Source organism: Castor canadensis, chromosome 2 (genome assembly GCF_047511655.1).
Source record: "Castor canadensis chromosome 2, mCasCan1.hap1v2, whole genome shotgun sequence".
In the NCBI taxonomy this organism is placed as follows: domain Eukaryota; kingdom Metazoa; phylum Chordata; class Mammalia; order Rodentia; family Castoridae; genus Castor; species Castor canadensis.
In genome coordinates, this window is record NC_133387.1 from 141,847,778 (window position 1) to 141,869,685 (window position 21,908).

General features: G+C 42.6%; 2 protein-coding genes across 3 annotated transcripts in view; one reads left to right on the forward strand and one right to left on the reverse strand.

The window, feature by feature from the left end:
* Tmod3 (tropomodulin 3) overlaps nucleotides 1–6,100 on the forward strand; it is a 65,713-nt gene extending 59,613 nt beyond the window's left edge. For both annotated transcript variants that reach the window (XM_020162040.2, XM_020162039.2), the window contains one exon: nucleotides 2,861–6,100. In XM_020162040.2, the coding sequence (XP_020017629.1) occupies nucleotides 2,861–2,962 (102 nt within the window). In that variant the 3' untranslated portion in view covers nucleotides 2,963–6,100. The remainder of the gene's footprint in view (nucleotides 1–2,860) is intronic.
* Nucleotides 4,396–20,236, reverse strand: LOC109685281 (RNA polymerase-associated protein LEO1-like). Its single transcript, XM_020162037.2, has 10 exons — nucleotides 19,973–20,236; nucleotides 19,592–19,716; nucleotides 19,263–19,414; nucleotides 18,142–18,226; nucleotides 16,296–16,390; nucleotides 15,603–15,737; nucleotides 13,939–14,074; nucleotides 12,572–12,749; nucleotides 11,624–11,703; nucleotides 4,396–10,253 (listed from the first exon to the last, which is right to left on the reverse strand). Exons 1-10 carry the CDS (start codon nucleotides 20,097–20,099, stop codon nucleotides 10,194–10,196), a joined length of 1,173 nt encoding a protein of 390 aa, XP_020017626.2. The 5' UTR covers nucleotides 20,100–20,236; the 3' UTR covers nucleotides 4,396–10,193.
* Between the last annotated feature and the right edge of the window lie 1,672 nt (nucleotides 20,237–21,908).

Genomic DNA, 21,908 nt, shown 5'->3' on the forward strand with positions numbered 1-21,908 from the left:
GTACTCAACACTGTTTCATTCTCATCCAAGCTAGATATGCATATATGGGTCTCAGGTATGAAATGACCCTAAGGACATTCCTGGAGTGGGGAACTTCATGGGTAAAGGCTCACATTTGAAAGGAAGCAAGTTATTTATGTGCTGAGGATAGCTGTGGATTTTAAGAACTGGCTCTCAGAGCATGGTTGCTGGGTCCAGAGTAAACTTCATAAGTACTTGTTGCTTGAACAAGTACAGAACAAAAATAGGATGTCAGCAGATAGAGTGTGTGTGAGAGAGTTGGTAGAAGACACTAAAATTACATGATAAAGAACTTAGATTTCTGTGGATTTTATGTGAGAGACAATTGAGAACTGTTACAGGCCACATGGTTAAAGAAACTATTCTTACTATTCTTTTAGAGAAGAGGTTAGTTAGGACTTACTTACAATTGACTACTGATGATGTTTTGAGTGGATTTTGGAAAGAAATTGAACCAGATCCAAAGAATTGTTAATAGGGCAAAGTTTTTAAACCTGTCATCAAGAGGATGAGCTGAGGCCTTGCTGGATGGTAACAAGGGCCCCAGATGAGAAAGAAGAGTCTGAAGTGGCTCTCTGCCCATCACCCTCTGCTGGGTTATGCGCACAGCAGCAGCAACCCCTTTCTCTTCCACTCTCAGCTGGATCTTTGTCAGCCATACACTGTGACCTTTGCCTGCAGATCAAGGCAGAAGACCATATTTTCTGACACACTGGTCTCAGCAGCCTGATATGTAATTACTCAAAAGAGTTACACAGAACAAAACTTGAAACTTACAGAATCTCTTGGGCATATACTTCTCCTTCAGCTTGCAAATGGGGCTATAGCAGATCTTTGTTGTTCTCATTCTGATAACATCTTTTCCTCTTTTTTTGTTTTCTTAGTCTCAGCTATTCATTGAAATAATTTCTACCTACTCACTGTCTCTCCGGCTAAGAAGTATCTCGGCTATAACAGAAAAGAGGTTATATGGTATATGTACACTGTTCAATTGAACTTTGAGCTTATACTACTTATTATCTTTACATTAGCTAACTACATACTCAGTTCTATACACCTTTTTTGTTTGCAGTACACTGTCCTGTAAATCTTGCCTATAACATTTTTATAACATGCATTTTAACATCAGACATGGTCTGCCAATGACAGCCAAACCCTGTCCTAAAGGATTCTCTGAAGTTTGCCTTTCAGATATTTCTATACTTCTCAGGCTATGTATTTGCTCAGTTTGTATTTGAAGACCCGGGTCTCTTGATTTCTTTTCCTTTTAATATTTCAATAAGCATGAGAAACTTGTTCTTTATTACCATGGACTAAAATTTTTAGAGGATAAGCATGTGTTCATAGGGTCCTGAAACTTTCCTTTTATGTTCTAGCTAGCATCTAATCAGTGACTGGGCAGGCTTTTATACACATCACTTGAGTGTCTGATCTTATCTATTAAAAGCCAACAAACAAAAGCCCATAGCCAGAATAGAGGGCAACTAGTATCCTGGCTGGGTCAGGAGGCCAGGACCACTTCTTGGCTCCTAGTTCCTCTATCAAATAAACCATTTAAGTTGAAGAAAGAGGCAGTTTTCTTACTACTTTCTTTCATAGACAGAAGAGGATGTGAGATTAATAGGCCAGTCTATCTTAATCAGAGAAACTTACTGGGAACAAAATATCAAAACAAATAGCACCTAAATGCAAATCCTCCATGGTAGCCAAATTAGCTTTCCTTACTCCAAAAAGATGACTGACCAGTGCCTCAGGACCATCTTATAATCTCACTGTGGCAGGTGATAAAGCTGAGTACTCTTATTAAGGCTGCACAACACAACTTGTCATGCCTTTAATTGCATAACCATAAGGTGTAGCTATCATCATTCTCCTGTTACAGAGGATGAGTTAAAGCTCATCCTCGGGTTGACTAACCCGAAAACACACTGCAGAAAAGTGACAGCCATTGGACTCTGGAACCTGGCACTTTTTGTCCTCACAACATAGTTACCAGCCACAACACCGAGGAGTGCTGACTTGGCAGCTCTTGGCAAATACTCTCATGGTTGATGTGCAAGGGCATAGGTAGCAAGATCTGAAACTGCAGGCCTTACCCTGCTGCTAGTGAACACAGTCGAGTTGTTTGGATTCACCTGTCCATGAAGGCTGGGAGTCCTCAGATATGTGCACCTCCTTTACTCCGTCAGCTGAACTAGTTGGCTGGCTACTCTGACAGCCAAAGTTTATGGTACCTAGAAGTGACCTCCCCACATTACCAGAACCTGAGATACATCTTGCATTTGTTTTTTCAGAGCCCTGAACTGGTTCATTTTGCAGGAGACAAGAGAAGGAAAAATTGGAAAATAGTAGCAAGTCACTTATCTTTAGAAATGACAAAAATGTTTTGGTGTATTCTTTCAGACTGAAGGAATACATTGTAGTGTGGAACCAGGAGAGCATGCATGTACTTTTAATACCATCTAACCCCAGCTGCCCGAATGTCATTGCAGATTGAACGCACCAGTTTAGTGATCATTTTTTAAACCTAGACATACATTTTTGTCAGTAAACAAATGACTCGAGCTGAATGCTGACCATTCTGTGCTGCTATGTAAACAAGTGTCAGGGAGCTTAGGACATGTAGTTCTTGTTTAGAAGCCTCTTGGTTCTCATCAGGTAAATGACCATGCTGAATGATGGGAAATAGTTTTTTAATTAGTGACCATGTGAATTGGGAATAAACCACTTCATTTTTGTAAAACTTTAGCCTGATTGTCTAGAAACTTATTTGTTACAAGCAAGTTAACACTGTAAAAACCCAGGGGTCTCTAAATGCTTTCTTCTATTTTCCTCACAGTGCGCAAGAGGCGAGTTGAAGGAGACCACCAGTAAGTCCACCAATGTGCAACCTTTGGAAGACTTCAGAGGATCACCAGTAGCCCATATTGGTGACATCTGATGCAAAATTTTCCTGGGTACAAGGGAAAAGACTGGAAATGTTTTTTTGTTTTTTTAAGTATATTCATTATTTTCCTAGTTTAAGTTGTTACCAGTTTCAAACTGTAAAATCAATAGTAGGTGATACTTTATATTTTAAAGCATTCCCAATTTGTACTAATAACAGTTTTAATTTAGTTTAATTGAATGGGCAAACAGATAAAATTGTAAAAAAGTTTCGGAAGTCATTCCTCTTGAATAACTTGGACATTTTGAAGGTCAGTCTTTTTTTAAATCAACAGTAGACATTGGTAATTCAAAATTACGCTCCTCGTAGGCCAAAGGCACTTAGACGCGTTCTTTATCCCGTAACCTGGAACCTTTTCCATGTTTTAGAATACGTGAACTTGGCAAGGGTATATTTCTTATCAAGGACACAAATTTTGACTCAAATCTGGTGGCGTGTTCAGGAACCAGAGTGGACCTCCAGGAGAGAACATAGTCCTCTGCATTGTGGGTGATGCACTTGTCTGGTGTGTCTCAGCAACAGCTAGGGTTTGGTTTTGTTTTTCAATAGTCATCAGCTCCGATGGGTTAAAATATAGTTGTGTCTAAGTTTGTTGCAGTTTTTCATTTTAATGTGGGCATTATAAATTTTCCTAAAAGCTACTGGTAGAAATTGTCTTAAGTAGAAAAGCTGTTTTCTTCCAATAAAAAGGCACTTGGCCAAGTCTCAGTTATTTAGGGTGGGGAAAAAAAAAAAAGCTGCTGTTGAACACATGAAATCAAAGATAAACATGATGGAGTTCAAGTGTAAAGAACTTGCAAAATGGTCCCTTACATTGAGGGGTACTGTAACTAAACTAGAACGCTGGCACGTGCATGAGTTACCTGGTGTTGCACAGTGTGGTAAGAAGTTCCGCATAGGCAGTACAGAACCCCGACTGCACTTTGTCCATCCAATCATGAAAACTGCTATTCTTCAGAAATCAGATTTCAGTAAATGATCCTGTCCTTCTTGTACCTTTTCATCCATAATTTCTATAACAAAAGTGGTCTTTATCCCCTGAATATTAAGGCAGACACTTGAAAGTGTACTGTGGCGGGAGGAGGGTGTGCGACTGTACGCCCAATGCTGAACAGAGGATTTGGATTTATTTTCGTGCTCTTATCTCAGGGCAGACCCTGCAGCAGGAGATGGCAGGGCCTTCACAGCTGCAAAGACAGGAGGAAAGGATCCAGGAACACTGCCCTCCAGTGTTGAGGCCTATCTGGGATCCTTTACAGAAAGATATTTTTGAGTAGGAAGGAGGCAGTTTATTGTAAATTTTATAATGGAATTGCAAGAAGTCTGCTACGTTGGCTTCAGCCAGTTTATCTCATGAGCTACACAAGGTTCTTGTATACTGTGGTAAGGAGCCGTAACAGGCTAAAGCTTCCTTCATAAGAACTATATTTGTTTTTTTTTTAAATCAGAATCCAGTGTTTCAAATGGGCCAAAGATTAGCTTTGCACTATTCCCTTCCAGTTAAAAGTCACTGTTTTTTTTTTTTTTAAATCAAGTCAGCAAGGCTTCGATTGCTTGCTTTCTTGCCTACCTGCCTTCCTTCTCGCTCTCTGTATTTCTGTCCTTCCTTTTTCCCCTTCCTCTCTTTTTCTTCTCATATACAACTTTCAAATTGTACTTGGTTTTATAGAGAAGAGACTGCATAGTTCTAGCAAGGCTTGGAGTCAGGCTGGCGGAGTGGCTCAAGTGTAGAGGGCCTGCCTCCCAAGTGTGAGGCCCCGAGTTCATCCAGTACCACAAAAAAAAAAAAAAAAAGTTTGGAGTCAGGCATAGAGCAGATATCTAAGGCTACCAGAAATAAGTTGCTACTTAAAAAAAAAAGCATTGGTCACTTAATCTTGCTGCCAGGCTTCCTCGTTTGCATCACCCTGCACATCACTTGATGAGTCTGCTTCCCTCCTCCCACAGGTTTTGTCTGAAAATAAGGTGTGACCCTACGTAGAATTTGGTATCATACTTACGGGAATATCTTTTTCATTTTATTCTTTATCAAACTATGAATAAGTTGAATATTTTGCTTATACCATTCTGGTTCTGTGCTGCAATATGTATTTGAAGAAAAGATTTCTGTATAAGTAACTTCAAGTCTGAACACTCATCCAGTTGAATATACAGAATCTTTCAAAGAATTGCAATTGTAAGGGAGAATAACAGTGTTTACTTTGATCATTAAAAATCTTGCACCTCATAAACTCTTAGTAACTCAGTATTTCTCACTTGCTCTAAGATTTTTATAGTAGAGTGAGTAAATTAGAGTTTTGAGATACTCTTTAATTCTTAAAACCAGAGATTTGATTCTTTTTGTTATTGTTGAGACAGTGTCTCACTATGTAGTCCAGGCTGGCCTGGAACTTGCTATTGCTGTGTATCCTAGGCTGGCCTTGAACTCATGATCCTCCTGCCTTAGCCTCCCAAGTGCTTGGATTCCAGGCATGTACCACTACACCCAGCCTTAATCCAGAGACTTTCTAAAACTTTTTTGCAGTCCAACCAATTTAAACTTAATCTGGTTATCTAAGAGAATATTCTTTGCATTTTTAAATTGCTTTTTTTTAAAAAACTTTTAATTATCCATTTTATAAAATTATGTATTTATATTTGTCTGAAGTCCGAATTATTTCTGTATTTCTGTTAAATAGTACATATTAAAAACTTAGTATCAGTGCCTAATATTAATACTCTGAAAATGGATTTGGGTGCTATGTACTTGTAGCTAAAGCCTACTAAATGTCTACAGAATAATTAACATACATTTTCTAAGGGTGCCTGTCATTTAAAAGACCAAATAAACATTTGTGTTACATAAATTAGCAGATTGTTAGCAATTTCAAGAAGAATCATTTTTGTCATTAATGTGAGTAAAGTAACCCACATTTTTGCTTTGTGTAAAAGGTACAGTCTGGAAAAGTTACATGTGAATAACCTTCCAGAATTGTGCTCCACTTGATAAATTCTCTGATGTTTTCCTTTAAAAGGGGGATTCCATGATATAATAAATTTATAAAAGGAAAATGTTTTGATAAAATGTTACTCATGTTCTATTGTACATTATATTAATCTTTGTTGCCATTAAAATAAGGTGAGAAAAATTCATGAAGTTTCATAAAATCTTACGCTCCCAGGGCTGCCTCACTTTTTCCATTAGGTCAGGGAGCAAGCACTGTTACCTCCCAGGAGATCTAAGTGTACGCTTTCTCTGGAATCCTGGCCACTGCCATTTTCTGCCAGTTCATTACAGTCCAGCTCCTTCCCAGCAGTGCACCTTCACTTTTGGAAGTGAAGACATGACTCCTAGGAGAACTGAACTTACAGGAATACTAGAAATGGCTGTAGCTGCTGCTGGACAGGGGGTGTGGGCCTTGGATCTAACATCTATACAGTAGTCCTCTCTCTGCAGCTCTCACCAGTCGTTACCGTTTCTAAAGAGCTTTCTAAGACTTGCTTACCAAACAAATCAAAGAAACTTCACTACTCTTAAATTGAGATGATGCCATCCATAGGCAAAGGTTTGTATATTAAATCACATTTTAATTTGGTAATTCTTTATGTCTTAATGATTTTTGTCCATTCAATTCCATATGTCCTTCCCTATAAAAATTAAATAATGAAAATTTTTATTATAATAAAACATTTGTAACATTTTATTAATTTTAAACTCCACCTTGCAGTCTGGTCATTCATGAGGGCCAACCTTGGGGGCTACCTAGGAAAAAGGACATTACTAAGTAAATTATTGTCAGCTTCACCACATTATTTAGAAAAGTTTGATTAGCATGTAAAGAACTGGGATGGGGACATGTGCTTTAGAGGCTGTGTAGTTACAGAAAGAAACCATCAGCCATGTTTTGTTAACTATAGTAAGTTCACACAAACTCTTCAAGATAACCCCTGTCCTTATAGTCTGCATGCAAAGGTTTTACTCCTTTTCCTACAGACTGTCAGTGTGTTTTAATTGATAAAAGCAAATAACTGGCATAAAACCTTTCAGATATAATTTATACAAAGAGTAAGTTTAAGAACAAATTCTAAAAAAAAAAAAAAATTTCCAGGTAGGTTTCTTTTGTTTTTGTTGTTGGTGGAACTGGGTTTGAACTTAGGGCTTTGCACTACAAAGCAGGCATTCCACCACTTGAGCCACACCTCTGTCCATTTTGCTCTGGTTATTTTGGAGATGGGAGTCTCATGAACTATGTGCCCTGCTGGTCGTGAATCTTACCTCTCCTGATCTCATTCTGCCAAGTAACTCAGGTTGCTGGCACAAGCCATCAGCAGCTGGTTTCTAGGTATTCCTTGATGGGTATGTATAGCAATGTTTTAGAGTTTATTTCACCTCTACTCAGAAAAGTATTTGTTTGGTTTCAAAACCAGAGTCTTGCTATGTTGCCCAGGCTGGCCTCCAACTCCTGATCTCAAATAATACTCCTGCTGGATGCACATGCCAGCTAAAAGATAAGTTTTTTATTCAGTTGTCTCAAATTTTTAGATTCATCTGCTTAAGAATTGTTTGTTAAAAGTATACACACATAGCATAAAAATCTTTGTGATTTCCTGCTTTTTTTTTCAGTCCTTTTGTATGAATTGTATTTGGTTTTACTTACGTTTAAAAGCTTGAAATTACCATTGATAACAATGCATCATTCTTTGTCACATTGAGTCAGATATTTAAATAGGTTTTTTTCCTAATGCAATATGTCTAAAATACTCTAAATGTTTTATTTTTCATTCAGTATAAAAGCAATGAATTTTATAACACTGATACTTAATCAGTTCATAATAGCACAAAGAAGTTTCTTTTTAGAATATGTACTATAGGCGTTTAGAACCTATCCTGTATACTGGAACAAATAATTTCAATAAAGTTCACCAAATTCCCTGCAGACTTGGACTTGTGAAGAAGCACATAACCCCTTTAGCTCTTGTATTCTACAGTTTGTTCCTTAAATCCGTCTTGAAGAACAAACTCATTTCCCTGAGTTATTCTTTCTTACCTGTTTATGGACTCGATATTTGTGTCCCTTCCAAATTCATATGAATTTAACCCTCAGTGCAGTAGCATTTGGAAGGTACTTAGGGTTAGGTAAGGTCCAGGCAGTGGGGCATTAATGATGGGATTATTACCCATATATGAAGAGACACAAGACTGTCATATGAGGACAGTGAGAGGGTGGCCGTCTCCAAGTTCCTCACCAGGACTGACCCTTCATCTTGCATTTCATAGCCTCTGGAAATAGGAGTAAACTTGATATTTAAGATCCCAGTCTGTGGTATTTTGTTAGGATGCCCTGTTGAGCCGTATAAAATTGTGTTGACTTTTCACTCATAAAAATAACGATTTCACATAGTTCAACCTATTACCATCAGTACTCAGTCTTGCCTGTCTATAAAACTGAGTTGACAAACCTAGAGGCAGGGTCCTGTGATGCAGAATGTTCTGACCTGCTGAGAGCCAGTTCTGATAAGCTAGTGGTGACTCGTACAATGCAGCAACATCTCTTACCAGTCATCTGTGTCCATCAGCCAAAAGAAAAGCAGTGAAACGTGTAAGGGATAAATGCCACGTCACTTTAAAATGTCAGTTTTCTTAGGGGAATAAAGTTCCCTTGAATCTTCAATGTTGTTTTGCTTCTGATGGTGCTGAACCTTACATTCACAGACAGGAGGCCTTGACGCATATGGCCGGCCAGGGAGGCTCAGGTGCTTGGGTTGTGAGCAGCTCCCCAAGTCCCAGGAGCTGGCGCCTTACTGTATCCCTAAAACTGCCCCTAAAATGCTTAGCCAGAGGCTCTGCTTTTAGGTACCAAACGGGTGGTCAACCACATGTGGATCCAAAATTGCCAGGCATCTTCCCCGTTCAAATGCGAAGCTTTCCTGCAGGCTTGTAAGGGCTGAGAACCTCGAGCCTAGCCCATACATGGAGAATCCTGTGCTTCCAGCTAACTTGTGTGAAGGCCTCTCAGGGTTTTGAATGAGTCTTGAAATTCCCTTTCAGGAGCTAACGTGAGTTACGAGTGTTTTTACATACAACCATAAATTGTGCTGTAAGAGCACAAGAGGGAAGAAGAATTTAAATCGGGGTTTTCTGCTTGATGTGAAGCTGGGCTGTGGTTTTCTCTTTGATTTCCTTTTATTTATTTTTTTTTTCTCCACTATTGATGATTGAACTCAGAGCCTCACATATCATTTCTTTTTAATAAAACATTTTTAAAAAACATTTCTAGTGTTCAACTCCCAGAGGTAGATAAATACAAACATCAGATCATGAAGGGCTTACATAGTCAAGTTTAAACCCCACCTTGTTGAAGAAGCTGACATCAGAGAAGTGAAATGACTTGCCTGTGATGACACCATTGGTTCATTCATTGGTGTCTGTTATCTCCCAGCTCCTGGAGCAGTCACAATGCTAGGGTCAGATCTGTTTTGTTTCAGACTGCTCTTTTCCCTGAACCTAAGGGTACCCATTTCTCTCGGAGACATTTTGGGTATCTTGTCTCTATCGTGTCCCTATGGTATCTGCTCCACATTGCGATGGCTATGTCTATGAGATCCTAATTGTCTCAAAAAAAAGATTTAAAAAAAACAAACCTTTTTACAGTGTCTTAAGCACTGTATGCCTCAGCTGCCAGCTGTATAATACACTTGCTGCCCTTCAGGGTATTCAGAGAAGTGGAACTGGTAAGGCCCTCACCCAGTATCCAGTGAGCTACGCCATGCTGTACCTGTATCTCTAAGATGATGGGCCTTGTGGTGACAGAATTAACACCTTGCCAAGGGGGCTAGGGCCCCAAACGCAGCTAGCTAGGTCAGGGAAGACACCTAGAGGAAGCTACACCTGAGCCAACCTCTGTGCCCAACCTCTGTGCCCAGGCCAGGAGGAAGCAGTGGGGCAGGGCAGGGCAACAGGAGTGCACTTGAACCCAAGACACACCCAGAGCAAAGAGTCATCAAAATAACTTTACTGGGGAAAAGCAGACTTTCTGAAGTCACAGACTTGTTTTTGAACGTTTTTCATTTACAACTAGAATTTTACCAAAGCAACACAATTTACTTCAGTCAAAACAAGTCACTTCATCATATAAAACAAACTGTTGAGGGGTAGACAAGTAGTTCAGTGGTAAAGCACATGTTAGCTTTCAATTCCCAGCACCACCAAAAAGTTAAACCTGTTGAATGCAATATAGTGCATATTTTAGGCTTCACTCATCTTCCTCTTCACCCCTGGCTTTCCTGTTTCCAGAGGAGTCATTTCCTGAAAAGATTGGAGAGATAACACTAAATTCAATATAACTCATTTCTGGAAATTTTTCCAAAGTGCTTCTGGGCTGACACTGGAGCAGTCAGCTCCTGGTGTTGGAACTCGCCCTCTAGCGGTCACCCTGTGTCCACATAGCACAGTCCCTAGGAGGCCAGGATCTTGGGAAGCTGCCATTGCAGGAGGAATTCAGTATTTTAAAGCCTTTTGATATTTTAAACAAGGATTGCTTACGTTTTATGTTGTTTTCAGTATGCTTTTAAAATTTGTGTGTGTGTGTGTGTGTGTGTGTGTGTGTGTGTGTGAAACAAATGAAGTCATCCATGTTTAAACGTTTATGCAACTGTGATATGTATTCCTGTGTGCATCTCAGGGACCTAGGATGGGGTGTGTTAAGTACTCAGAAAAAATAGAGGCAGTAACAGAGAGCCTCATATATAAGTAAGACTTAGTTTCCCTAAAGCAGATACCTTAAAGCAACTGAGGCCAATAGGAAAAGGGGACCAGGAACTAGAGAAAAGGTTAGATTAAAAAGAATTAACCTAGAAGGTAACACCCACGCACAGGAAATCAATGTGAGTCAATGCCCTGTATAGCTATCCTTATCTCAACCAGCAAAACCCCTTGTTCCTTCCTATTATTGCTTATACTCTCTCTACAACAAAATTAGAGATAAGGGCAAAATAGTTTCTGCTAGGTATTGAGGGGGGGAGCGGGAGGGGGTGGAGTGGGTGGTAAGGGAGGGGGTGGGGGCAGGGGGGAGAAATAAACCAAGCCTTGTATGCACATATGAATAATAAAAGAAAAATGAAAAAAAAAAAAAAAAAGGAGTCAATGTCCTGCTCTCAGGACTGATGGAAAACGATGAAAAAAAAAAAAAAAGACTTAGTTTCCACGTGATCTCATAAGAAAAAAGTAAAACAAGGAGTTAGTGGGAAATAGCTTAAGAACATGGAGATGAACACCCTTAGTTACCATCATAGCCCTTCAATAAGGACATCCATTCCTGCAGTGAACATGGTGGATCCCTTGCGTTTTCTATTGTGAACTGTTTGTCATTGTTCAGCTGAGACTTGGGTCTTCAGGCCCCACATCTTGCCTTGCAGTACTTCCATCCATCTGAGATGGCCACCCTGGCCTGTGAGCTTGCAAAGCTCCCATTTATTCCTCAATACCCAGCAGAGAGAGTTCTCCAACATGAAGCCTTCCAAGACCCACCACAGCACAGGCATCAGACCCTCCCCTGGAACACTCCGACTCCTACTGCATTTGCCTTGCTGAACGTCAGGCAACTATGTAGTGATCTGCTCCTAGCCTGTCAGCTGGCTCCTGAGTGCGAGGTAAACCCCTGGTTGGTGTTGGCTTACCTCATCACTGGTGAGTTTCTTTGCCTTTTGAGCCTTATCTTCTGATCCCTCATCTGAGGAGCTGGTTGTGGTTCGTTCCCCTGGAAACAAAGGAATTTTAGACATGGGACTGATCTTTGTAGGGACCAGACTGCAGAGTCAGAGCCACCACAGTTGCCCTCAGTGACCCTGCCTGTTCCCTACATTCTACAGATAAACAGCCATTAATGTGGCTTGTGCACCTTTGATGTTACTTCCAAAAAACTAGACACGTCCTGGTTTGAATGAAAGCCAGCCTGACTGCTGCATAAGCGCCCACCCTCTCCCCCAAGTTTCCAGAGACCTCCAGTCTTGCTTTTGCCCTTGACCACGCTTCTGTCAGTGAGTCCTCAATAAGTGCAGCCCTGGGTCTGTCTGCCCTGTCTGTTCAGTCTCCTGACACATCCTGCCTATAGTGGCTGGTGCCTTTACACTGGGTTTTCCAGAACAACCTTCAGAGATGACCCTTTTATCTCTGAATTTTTCTTCTGCTGAATTACTACAAAAACAACATTGTTTTTGAAGTTTCAGTGGGAAGATAAATGACTTTTACACATGATGAAAGACTTAGGTTTTGTTCCATAAGTTCCCAAGAAACGTGTATGCATCATCTTTAAGAACTATGAAGCTTAAATATTGAATCCTTAATTATGCCATTAATACATATGTAACAAGTATGTATGTAAGTAAGTATATATGTATTGACATTTCCCTCCACAAACACCATTTATTAATAGGTTTTAATTGTTAGTACAGAAATGCCTTATTTTCACAGTTAACCTTTTCTGTAGGAGAACGACCGAAACCAAAGCCAAAAAACAAGGCTTTTGTACCATTAGCCTACGTAAATAACAGTAGGATGGGGAGGAAGAGCTCACAGAGCAAACAGGCTCTGCCTCCTGAAGTGATGGTATTCCACCCCCCACTCACGGAGTTCCCCTTGCTGGTGGTTTCCAGTGGCAGCCAGGCTGGAGGCCTCTTCATCTTCTTCGCCCTCCTCCTCATCACTGCCAGGGTCCTGGTGGAGGGCACACGGCCTCTGCTGGTTCTTCTTTCCCCGCCGATGGCTGGACTTTCGAGTAGATACCCTCAAGTGTTGCTCTGCTTTCTGTAAATAAGCAAATAAACTCTTCAACTTAAAAACTGAACTACTGGCCAGGCACAGTGGCTCACATCTGTAATCTCAGCTACTTGGGAGACGGAGATAAAAAAGAGTGTGGTTTGAGGCCAGCCTAGACAAAAAAAGTTAGCAAGACCCCTTTCTCAACAAACAAGCCAGATGTGGTGGTACACATCTGTAGTCCTAGCTACACAAGAGGTATGGATAGGAGGATCCCAGTCAGAAGCTGGCCCTGAACAAAAACAAGAACTCCCATCTGAAAAAATAACAAAAAGCAAAAAGGCCTATGTGTGTGGCTAAAGTGATACAGTGCTTGCCTGGGGAGCATGAGGCCCTGAGTTCAAACCCCAGTGCCACTAAAAAAAGAAAAAAATCCTACTAGAAACCCTTCCACACCCAGCAGATACCTGGGGCTGGGGAGGCTATCTTTGTTCAGCCCTAAGCGGCAGACACCTGACCTGCCAGGCTCCACCAAACTTCCATGGCCTCCAGATGCTCCCCCTGTTCCCCACAGCAGGATGGGGAGTGGAGGGCCTGGCAGAGCCTTCATTTCCTTCACAGCTGCTGGCATTCTGCACCCAGGTTCAGATGAGCCAGGAATGGTCCTCTGACCTGCTTACTTTTTGTAATGTCTGTCAAAGGTGGTTTGTTTGTTTGTTTTTTATTAATCATCAGTGTTTTTCTGAACTCTCATAGATTAGAGGGCAAACACCAGTACTAACCTACATAGAAGATTAAGCTGGCTCATCTCTGATAAATAAAATAGTAATGGAATAAGAAACAGTAAATTAATATTCTGAAAAACACCCCTTTATTTTTGGCGGTATTGGATTATAACTCAGGGCCTCATGCTTGCTAGGCATATGCTGTTCTCCCTAAGCCATGCCCCCCTTTTGTTTTAGTCTTTTTTTTTTTTTTTGGTGGTGGTTCTGGGGTTTGAAGTTGGGGCCTCACACTTACTAGGCAGGTGCTCTACCACTTGAGCCACTCCACCAGCCCTGCTTTAGTTATTTTTCGATAAGGTCTTGAGCTTTTTTACATAGGTTGACCTTGAACTGCAATCTTCCTACCTATGCTACCCATGTAGCTGGGATTACAGGTGTGAGCCACCACACCTGGGCCTGGAAACATAGCTCTTAATACCCAAAAATCCCAGGAAAAAGCCTATCCAACGTACCTTAATCATTTTTGTACGTTGGCATTCGGGATCATGACCCACCATTGGTAAGATTCTGATCTTCTGTGTCTTTGAACTTCTATCCATGAGTGGCACAGTCATCTTTTTATGTGTAGCACTGTTTGTAGAGTGAGGTCTGCCAGGAAATGAACAAAAAATGAAAACGAATAAAAAATGTTCATTTTTTGTTCTTTGCTGTTTCCTAATATTTGGGACAAACTTACCAATAGCACAAACACCTGTGACAGGGACAGCCTAACACTGAGCTGAGTGAGAAGCGGTTCTTCAGTCTCAGTCACATGAGAAGTTCCTCCTTCTGCCCTACTCCATGGGACAGCTGACTGGGGTGGGGGATAGAAGTGGAGTGGAAAGAAGGAGAGGCAGCTGCAAGGTCAAGGCCTGTTACAAAGAATATCTCCAACTGCAATCATGGAAGGAATTTGAATTTCATTTCCAAAAGGGTGGCACAGAGGCCAGAAGTACAATTTCAGAATAAACAATGAGTGCTGGCAAAGTGGCTCAAGTGGTAGAGCATCTGCCTAGCAAGCATGAGGCCCTGAGTTCAGGCCTCAGTGCCGCCAAAGGAAAAAACAAAACAGTGAGTCTCTCTATCTGGATAAAACCAGGACTGCCAACACAAAGTAGGTTAGTATCCCGAGGGGACAAGACAGCTGGAACAGGACTCCTGGCACAGAAAGAAATGTCTTCCCCAAGGCAAGAAGGCAGTTTTTAATGAGTACCTAAGAGCAAAGGAAGGGTGACCTTGGAAGAGGGGCTCTGAAGGACAGCGAGGGCTGTAGAGAAGGACGTGAGGGATGAATTGGGATGAACGGTCACCTGTTACCTCAGGGTGAGCATGGGGCAGAACGGAACAAAGCAAGCTAGGGACTGTGACCATTAGGATGCATTCTAGGAGGGATCCAGAGGAGGCTGAACTAAACATCATGTCAGCCTTCAGCAATTCACACAACATCCCTGGGAAGTAGACATTGTCTGTTTTACAGCAAAGAAAACTGGAAATGGGTGAGACTGAGCCCCTTCCTGAAGTGCACACAGCCTCCTAACTGGCCCTCCAGGCTTTACAGCCACCAACAGATTTGCTAAGGACACTGTACATGCCCTAGCTGAAGTGTGTGACCATGTCCACAATCTGATTTTAGAAAAAGAACCTTGTGCCCACAGTTATGGAAAGCCAGCTTCTAATAGCAGCAGTGTGGCCTTGACAAGGGGACGAGGCATGACCCACAGTGGGCTCAGCTGACCGGGTTTTGTCTGCTTGGGTGGCCTGCAGCAGCCTCGGGCAGGTAAGGGAAGAACTAACCCTGTCACACCTGCCACAGGCACACACTGACACCATTCTGATGATCGCTTAGCACCTTGAGCCTGTTCACTAGAGGGAAAGGACACACCAAGCAACCAAAACAAAGTCCACTGGGCACTGGCCAAAGTGAATGACACACCGTGTTCCAGGTGACACATCAGTCTCCTGTGAGTTTTGACGGTGTGAGCTGGCTCCGGGAGAAACAGTTAACTTGAGAAAATTGTATGGGAACCAGAGCACGGTCTGTGGTGAGCTGCACTGTGTCCCATGTCCTTTACAAGGGCAGGGTTTTTGTGCAACATTTGCGCTTTGTCGCTTTTTCATTGCATCTATGAAAAGTTACCTAAAGGTAAGTCTGGACTTAAAGATGGCTTGTCCTAGTAGACCCGTGTCTTCCCGGATGAACAGGTGGTTGTAATTGCCCTGTAGAGGGGCTCTGTGGACATCGAACACCTCACTGCCCAAATGCAGGGACATGCTGGAGAGGAGAGACAGTTGAGGCATTATAGGGTGGTGTGCAGTGGGTTCCCAGCGTCCATTCCATCTACCCTGTTCGTTTTACTTCAAATAGTGTAGACGCACAGGTCCTGTCCACATTCTGAATTCACCAGCAAAGGTGCAGTCAATAACTTCACCTCCTTTCACAGGAGAAAGTAGTCAAAGCTACCCCCTTGTCACTTGAACTATAATTATCTTGCACCTTTCCTGATCTCTGCCACTTGAGTAGCAAACAAGTTTTCAAAACATCAAATTATCATATCCGATACCTCACAGATGGGATCTAGCTGTAGGCTTTCACATCAGGAACGCAGAGCGAAAGAATTTGGTCACATCTTGGATCTAGGTCCAGATTTCCCACCAGCATGGCTATGTGACCTCAACTCTACTAGTTCATTCAGGTTCCCCAGGGAATGCCAGAGGCCCAGATTTGGTCAATCCTTTAAAGAAAATGATCCCCAAACAAGGTGCCCCATGGAAAACGTCACTCATCCAGGCGTGCCCTGGAGGTCAACTCTCCTCAGCCTGCTGTGCTCACCTTCCATCTGACCACTTGACTATCCGAGCATTGCTCTCCCTAATTTTCTTTCCTTCTTCATCCCGTCGTATCCTCCATCGGATGGTATTTTCTACCTGGTTCAGAACCCAGATATATTAGGCAACCAACTTTACTACAGCAAGTGACTTATAGTCCAGTGCCAGGAACTGATAAGTAATGACAGAATAAGCTGATTCATCAACACCAAAACCCTGCGATATTGGGTAAACTAATCAGACCTTTTGTTTACCTGTTCTGAGTTCAGTTTATAGCAGTAGAAGCAGAAGCAAAGCACAACACAAACTGGGGTGTTACTGGTGCACTAAGTGCTGCAAAGGAGGACTGGGGACATGGCTCAAGTGGTAGAGCGCCTGCCTGGCAAGCGCAAGGCCCTGAGTTCAAACCCCAGCTGCAAAAGAGAGAAGAGAGATGGAGCCCTCTGGGCTGGGGACGTAGCTCAGTGATAAAGCACTTGCCTAGTGGGCATGAGGCCCTGGGTTCAATCCCCAGCACTGCAAAAGAGGAAGGAAAAAAAACTCTGATACCTCTGCCATCCCAGGGCCACATGGAGAGCTAGTTTGAACCCAATGAAAGAAGGGCTTTCCAAGTAGTCAAGACACAGAAGCTCAGCCTGAAATTTGAATGTTTTTTTTAAAAAATTAACAAATTAAAATCTGAGAGCTGTGCTTAGCTCTGTTTTTGAGTCCAAATTTACCTCCACAGAGTGTCACATTCAGAAAAAGTAGAGTTTCCAGGTGCTCATGGCTCATGCCTGTAATCCTAGCTACTCAGGAGACACAGATCAGGAGGATTGAAGTTCAAAGCCAGCCCAGGCAAATAGTTTGCGAGACCCTATGTTGAAAAAACCCATCACAAAAAAGGGCTGGTGGAGTGGCTCAAGGTGTAGGCCCTGAGTTCAAACCCCAATACTGCAAAAAAAAAAAAGAAAGAAAGAAAAGAAAAGTAGAATAAAAATGGACTGTGCCTACTGCTACCTCTGGGTCCCTGGGAGGAGCTCAGAGGAAACCCTGTTAAGGAAGACAGCACCCCTGCCCAGGCAATAGAGGGTTTTGCCGTCTCTGGTCTTTGAGGAGATGGCACCTGATAGCCAGGCCTGCTCTCCATAAACTGAATCTCCACGAAGAGCCTGAGGCATTTCAACTGTGGGAGGTTGCTGGGACCTAGCCACTAGTGTGGAAGCAGTTCCATACCCCTCCCTACATTTACCCCAAAGGAAGCAGCTAATAGTTTTCAGTTTTCAATATTTTCTATCTTTACTTTTGCCAAAAACTTAAAACTAAAAAAAAAAAAAAGGTAAAAAAAAAAAAATCATTCTACAGTGGAAAACAGGAAAAATCTTCTCCCCTAAAAATATTGTGAAAAGCCATTTACTTCCTTGTTTTAGAATTATTTATTGATTAAACAGGAGACATTAAAGATTTTCATAAGCTCAATTCATCATCCCTGTGTTTTACTTTACAAAAGAAAACACTTATCTGGACATGGTGTATGTCTGTAGTTCCAGCTACCCAGGAGACTGAAGCAAGAATCTCACTTGAGCCGGTGCCAGTGGCTCCCTCCTGAAATCCTAGCTACTCAGACGCAGAGATCAGAAGGCGAAAATACCCAACACAAAAAAGGGCTGGTGGAGTGGCTCAAATAGTAGAGCGCCTGCCTAGAAGTGTGAGGCCTTGAGTTCAAACCCCAGTATCACAAAAAAAATAAATAAAAAAGAGGCTCGCTTGAGCCCAGGAGTTCAAAGCCAGCCCGGAAAACATAGGGAGGCCTCATCTTAAAACACAAGCAAACAGAAGCAAAGCTAAATGGAGTAGGGCAGGGGCAGCACCTTTAACTTCAGCCTGGTCCTGTCTTCCTCATAAAGCATTTTCTCATCTTCAAATTCATCTTCATAAAACTGTGGATCGAAGGGTCTAAAAATCGTTTTAAAATGTCATGTTAGTCGTGTTGATATGATTAATACCGTGCACCAATACACTTCTTCAAATAGCAGTAGACAAATAACTTCATGTAAACCTTCAAGGAAGTATGCAAATTATTTTCCTGAAAATTTGTTGTTTAAACATACTGCCTAAAATAAAATCCAAATGTGACTAATAATTCGAAATCTTTATAGGCAATACGTAGTCTACTCTTTTTTAAAGACAAAGTAGGAAAGCATGGTGTACACACCACAATCCTAGCATTTGGGAGGCTGAGGTGGGAGAATCATGAATTCAAGATCCTGTCTAAGAAGAACCAAGCAAAGTCGTGATTTAATTGCACAAGACCTTTTCTCGTGTCCTTACTGTATACTACCCATGGTCACTATTTTGCCATCAAAACCACTGTCTAATTCCAGCACTCGGGAGGCTGAGGAAAGAGGATGACAGGTTTGAAGGCAGCCTGTGCTATAGCAAGGGCTGGCGATGTACCTGAGTGGTAGAATGCTTGCTGAGCATTCGTAGGCCCTGGGTTTGATCCCCAATTACCCGTCCCGCCCCCAAAATCTTTATGTTTTCTAGATTCACAGAGGTGTTTGCACCGAACACTTGGAATGTCTCTGGCATCGTTCTCGTCTTCCAATTTCTCAGTTTTATACTTGTGAGCAACACCTTTATTAGTGTGATGTCTGATTATTCAGAGGAAGTTACCAAGATGCCGGAAAGATTACTAACATTGAAACTCTCTTCAAGAATTCGACACTTTTCCATATTTTTTCTGGTATTTTTTTTGGTGGTACTGGGGTTTGAACTCAGGACTTCTAGCCTGCTGGGCAACACTCTACCACTTAAGCCACACCCCAGCCCACTTCATCACTCTCCTATTATAGTAAATCCTAAATTTATTTTTCTAATTACATGAAAAAATTTATCTTATGATTAGTTAACTTATCATAAATAAGAAAACATATTTATATTCCTCTAGTTGTGTTTTTGGTATCTTGAAAATGTTATTCAGTTCTCTTACTTGGATTCTATATTGAGAAACTTGGGAAGTTTGACAAAATACAACTCATTTCCTAAATCATAGCTGACACTGGGAATTTCTATTTTTATTCTGGTTTCAGATGTGGGCTCCTCTGCCTGTGGGTCCCGGTCCCGGGATCCTCCATGTTCATCCTAAGAGAAGAATGAGAACGCGAAGCTTGGAGACATGGGGTGGAACTGCTGCAGCCCCACCCTGTACTGCACAGGTGCAGGTTTGACAGAAGTCAATTCAGATGCCACCTTAGGGATAAAACAGTCAGCAACCCTCCAAATCTCTCCCTCAGGTCTCACCACCCCCCTGCAACAAACAAACAAAACACCACGGGAAGTAAGAGCTGTTAGATCTGGGGAAAACACCGGCTTTGTTGCCATATCTATTTTGCATCTGACATTCAGCAACACAGTGTTGAAATTCAACCCATCAAGACTGAGTGCTGAGGAAGTTGCAGAAGAATAGCAACACAGCCCTCGCCAGGCGCGGGTTTCAGTAAGAAAAACCTTTGACGTGAAAGGCTTTCAGGGTGCAGCCTGAAGTCTATCATCCAGCTCATTCTGAGCGGTTCCTTCTGTGCCTTGTAATATCCCGAGTGCCCAGTGCAGCTGAGATGTCACAGCATGTTCCTTACCCCCGCCCCCCTCAACGCGACAGAACTGACCCGTCAGCCTCGGAACTGCTGCTCTTAGCTTAGCTTTCAATAAAGCAATCCGATCGGCTGGGATTAGTGAGTATACTCACAGCAGACTGCCCTGGAGCCCGGGGTTGAGTGTCCTCATCACTCTCAGAAGAAATGTCTTCTATATCCCCAAACAGATCCATGGTCCCCCTGTAAGCTTCAGGGTTGGGAAAACGCAAAGGATGAGTTAGCTCTTCGACATACTCCCGGCATCCACAAAGCAGCCTCCACTCAACCAGCCTCTGCCTCTGAGCCTGGCCCGCGGCAGCCTTGCTGGATGTCGTCTGAGGAGCAGGGAAGAAGGCAGAGATGGTGGGACAGGCAAAGCCACTGTGATAGCCAGCTTTCCATGGTGCCCTCGGCACCACGTCACAGCTGTCTACGTGGTCAGTAGGACACAGCCTCGCCAGTGTGGCTCTTCCACGTTGCTCTGTCTTTTGTACTCGCTGTGGGGAAGCAGGCTGCCTCAGGGAGGCTCAGGTGGCGAGAAACAGGCCTTTGCCAAGAGTCACATGAGCCACCGTGGGAACAGACGCTTCAGCCTCCAAGGCGGGCCTGAGGGAGACCAAGTCAGAACCATGCAGCTGGGCCACTCCTGAATTCCTGCCCCCAGTATCGGTGTGCCACAGCTAATGGGTAGTAGGGAGCCACCAAGCACTGGGGCAGGGAGTTTGGTCACACAGCAACAGAGACTGACACAGCCTCCTAGCGGGCTGCTTCTCCCCCCTTCCCTGCAGCTCTTCCACCATTCTCTTTATTTTCCAGTAGCCCTCATGGCCTCCTACAGTCTCAGGATTCTCAAAGTGGAGGCTCAAGCCGTCCACACAGGTCTGTTGTCCTCTTAAAAGTACAGATCCACGCGGGCCCACGCACACATTCTTTCAGCTAGGCTTGCAGGCAAAAATGATCTGCATGAACCAATCAGTATACATTAAAGAACTGTGACAATGACCCAGGCAAGACACTGGCTGGAAGAAAGGAGGCTGAGCCATCAGCAGGTGCTAAGACCAGGGACACTCACTCACTCAATCCAAAACCAGTGGCTTCCACCAGTAAGAGCTGCTCAAGTGATTCCATCTTCAGTTTTGAGTTACCAGCTCCTCAGGATTCATCACTATAGATACTGAACTTGACTTTTACCAGTTTATAAATGTTTGTGTGGTCCCAGTACCAAGATCTATCAGTCCTCGCCCCTACACTCATCTTCAAAAAGATGTGTCTTTTTTTTTTTTTTGTGGTACTGGGGTTTGAACTCAGGGGCTACACCTTGAGCCACTCCACCAGCCCATTTTTGTGATGGGTTTTTTCAAGATAAGATCTCACAAACTATTTGCCTGGGCTGGCTTTGAACCACGATCCTCCTGATCTCTGCCTCCTGAGTAGTTAGGATTACAGGAGTAAGCCACCAGCACCTGGCTAAAAAGATGTGTCTTTAAGTATGAACATGATGAAGGGTCTGAAGAATTTCCCTAAAATCTCACTGTTGAGTTTTCTTGGCCTACAGGAAATATTCCTGTGATGTACTCTGTGCTTCATCTGATAGACAAGGCATTCAAATTTAAAGTGGTTATAAACTTGTCCAAAGTCACACAGGAAGTAAAGAGCAAAGAGGTCACCTGACTCCAAAGTCTATCACATAACCATCGCTCAGAGCTGAGGGCCTGAAACTTTCTCCTTGCCTCCCCTGTGGTTCCTCTAATGTCCATTTAGCCACACCAAATAATGCTGCCTATGGCTATTGACGTAAGCGGCTTGATACTCATGCCCAATCACACGTGTACACTTAGTGCCAGGATCCATGAAATAATAACAGGCTAACTCGACAACATGCAAATCCAGTAAAACATCATTTAACAAATTTTTAAAACTGGAGGCCAGGCACTAGTGTCTCACGCCTGTAATCCTAGCTACTTGGGAGGCTGAAATCAGGAGGATTGAGGTTCCAGGCCAGC

Coding starts and splice junctions, on each gene's coding strand:
- LOC109685281 (XM_020162037.2), bottom strand. CDS start 20,099: ATGGATCTGTTTGGGGATATAGAAGACATTTCTTCTGAGAGTGATGAG. Junction 19,717..19,972: donor ATCGGATTGCTTTATTGAAA/GCTAAGCTAAGA, acceptor CAACTTCCTCAG/CACTCAGTCTTGATGGGTTG. Junction 12,750..13,938: donor AACGTACAAAAATGATTAAG/GTACGTTGGATA, acceptor GCTTATTTACAG/AAAGCAGAGCAACACTTGAG.